At 61.9% G+C, this 1575-nt stretch overlaps 1 protein-coding gene across 1 annotated transcript; it reads right to left on the reverse strand.

Annotated features, from left to right (window-relative positions):
* Window positions 1-298: 298 nt before the first annotated feature.
* LOC105570864 (vegetative cell wall protein gp1-like) lies at window positions 299-832 on the reverse strand (the record flags this gene model as incomplete). The annotated part of the gene is made up of 1 exon (XM_012028314.1): window positions 299-832. A coding segment is annotated over exon 1 (534 nt), but the record flags the coding sequence as incomplete, so codon positions are not given.
* Window positions 833-1575: the final 743 nt, after the last annotated feature.

A 1575-nucleotide genomic window follows, 5' to 3' on the forward strand; every position in this document is an offset into this window, starting at 1 on the left:
TTCTTTGGACGGCGCGCAGCGCCGTTATATAGGCGCAAGTGGGAGGTGAGCGGCAGAGAGACGCGGCGGGGGATCATGCGCAAGGAGGGGGTGCCGGAGCTATACGCGGTGTTCGCTGGCGACTCGTTACACCTCCCCCTTGGCAGACCCGTGCGTGATATATGTGTCTAGCCTTTTATTATCCTTATCCTTATCTTACACGGAATTCGCAGGTTCGCAGCCGTTTCACGACGATCGTACGGAGGGGGGTGCGGTGCCGGTAACGCTGGCCTGGCCGGATCCGTTCCCAGGGGATTGCCCTGAGTTCCTCGTCGGGGAGAGTCGAGTACCCCTGGAATGGTCCGCTGCCGGGTGAGCCCGCGATGTTGGCCGGAGGGTCCTCGTTTCCGGTGCTGGAGGGGACTCCGGGTGTCGGCGGTGGTGTTGGCGGGACTGCGTTCGCGGCCACGAGAGGTGCCTCCGGAGCCTCGGGGACCGCGCTGTTGGTGGGTGTCGGCTCGTCCTCTAAGTCAGAGAGGGACCCGAAGAGCGCCTCCAGCTCCTCGCACATGGCCTGGTTGGACCGCATCGCTTCCTCGTACAGGAGTTCCTGGCGGGAGCGGGTGGTTCGGCTGCGGGCCACGGCTGGGGGTCGACCTGGTGTGGCCGGAGTCGGAGGTGGTGCGGGCGCCTTCGGCGGTGTCGGGGCCGGACCCTTGCACGGGGTTGCTTCCGGCGGGAGGACCCGTTGCGGCTTCCTCGGCGGTGCTGCCACGGCCTTGGCGAACCGCTGCCTCAGCTTCCCCAGCCGGGAGTCGGGTTTTCGACTTGGTCGTCGCTTGTCGTGCTCCATGACTAATGCTGGCTTCCGATCGGTCGCGGCGGCCTTATATTCGGTGCGGGCGGCTTTTTCAGATGTTTTTTAGATCCTTCACGTGTGCTATGTCGGCACGCCGATTGTTGTGATCACGCAGACGGGCGATGACCGGCGATAGTAGTCTTTCTACGGTGTATGGTCCCGTGTATCGCGGCGCGAGTTTGCCCGCGAAGCCTTCGGCCGCTTTAGATAGCGGGTGCTCCCTTCGCATGACCTGGCTCCCAATAGCTGGCATCTGTGCTGCCATCTCGCGGAATTCCCGGCTCTCGAACTGCTTCCCGTTGTCGGTAATGATGCGTCGGGGGCAGCCATGCTGGTCGAGCACGCCCTCCTCGATGGCGCGTGTGACAGCCGCTGCGGTGGCTTGTCGTAGAGGGCGTGTTATGAGCCATTTGGTGAACGTGTCTTGACAGACCAGTATCCACGTGTGTCCGTTCGTGGATCGTGGTAGCGGGCCGATCAGGTCTATTGCCAGGACTTCGTTAGGGCCTTCTACTCGATCGTGGTGCAGGAGCCCGGCGGTTAGTCTTTGTTGGGGTTTGAACTGCTGACAGTTCTTGCACTGACTGACGTAGTTGGTGGCCTCTCTGAACATGCCCGGCCAGTAATATTTTTGAGCCAATCGGGCGAGCGTTTTTGCTACTCCTAGGTGTCCGGCGGTAGCCTCGTCGTGGCACTCTTTTAGTACTTGGTCTCGTAGTGGCTTCGGAACGCAGAAT

This window comes from Vollenhovia emeryi, unplaced genomic scaffold (genome assembly GCF_000949405.1).
Source record: "Vollenhovia emeryi isolate VEMERY1.0 unplaced genomic scaffold, V.emery_V1.0 DF941673.1, whole genome shotgun sequence".
In the NCBI taxonomy this organism is placed as follows: Eukaryota; Metazoa; Arthropoda; class Insecta; order Hymenoptera; family Formicidae; genus Vollenhovia; species Vollenhovia emeryi.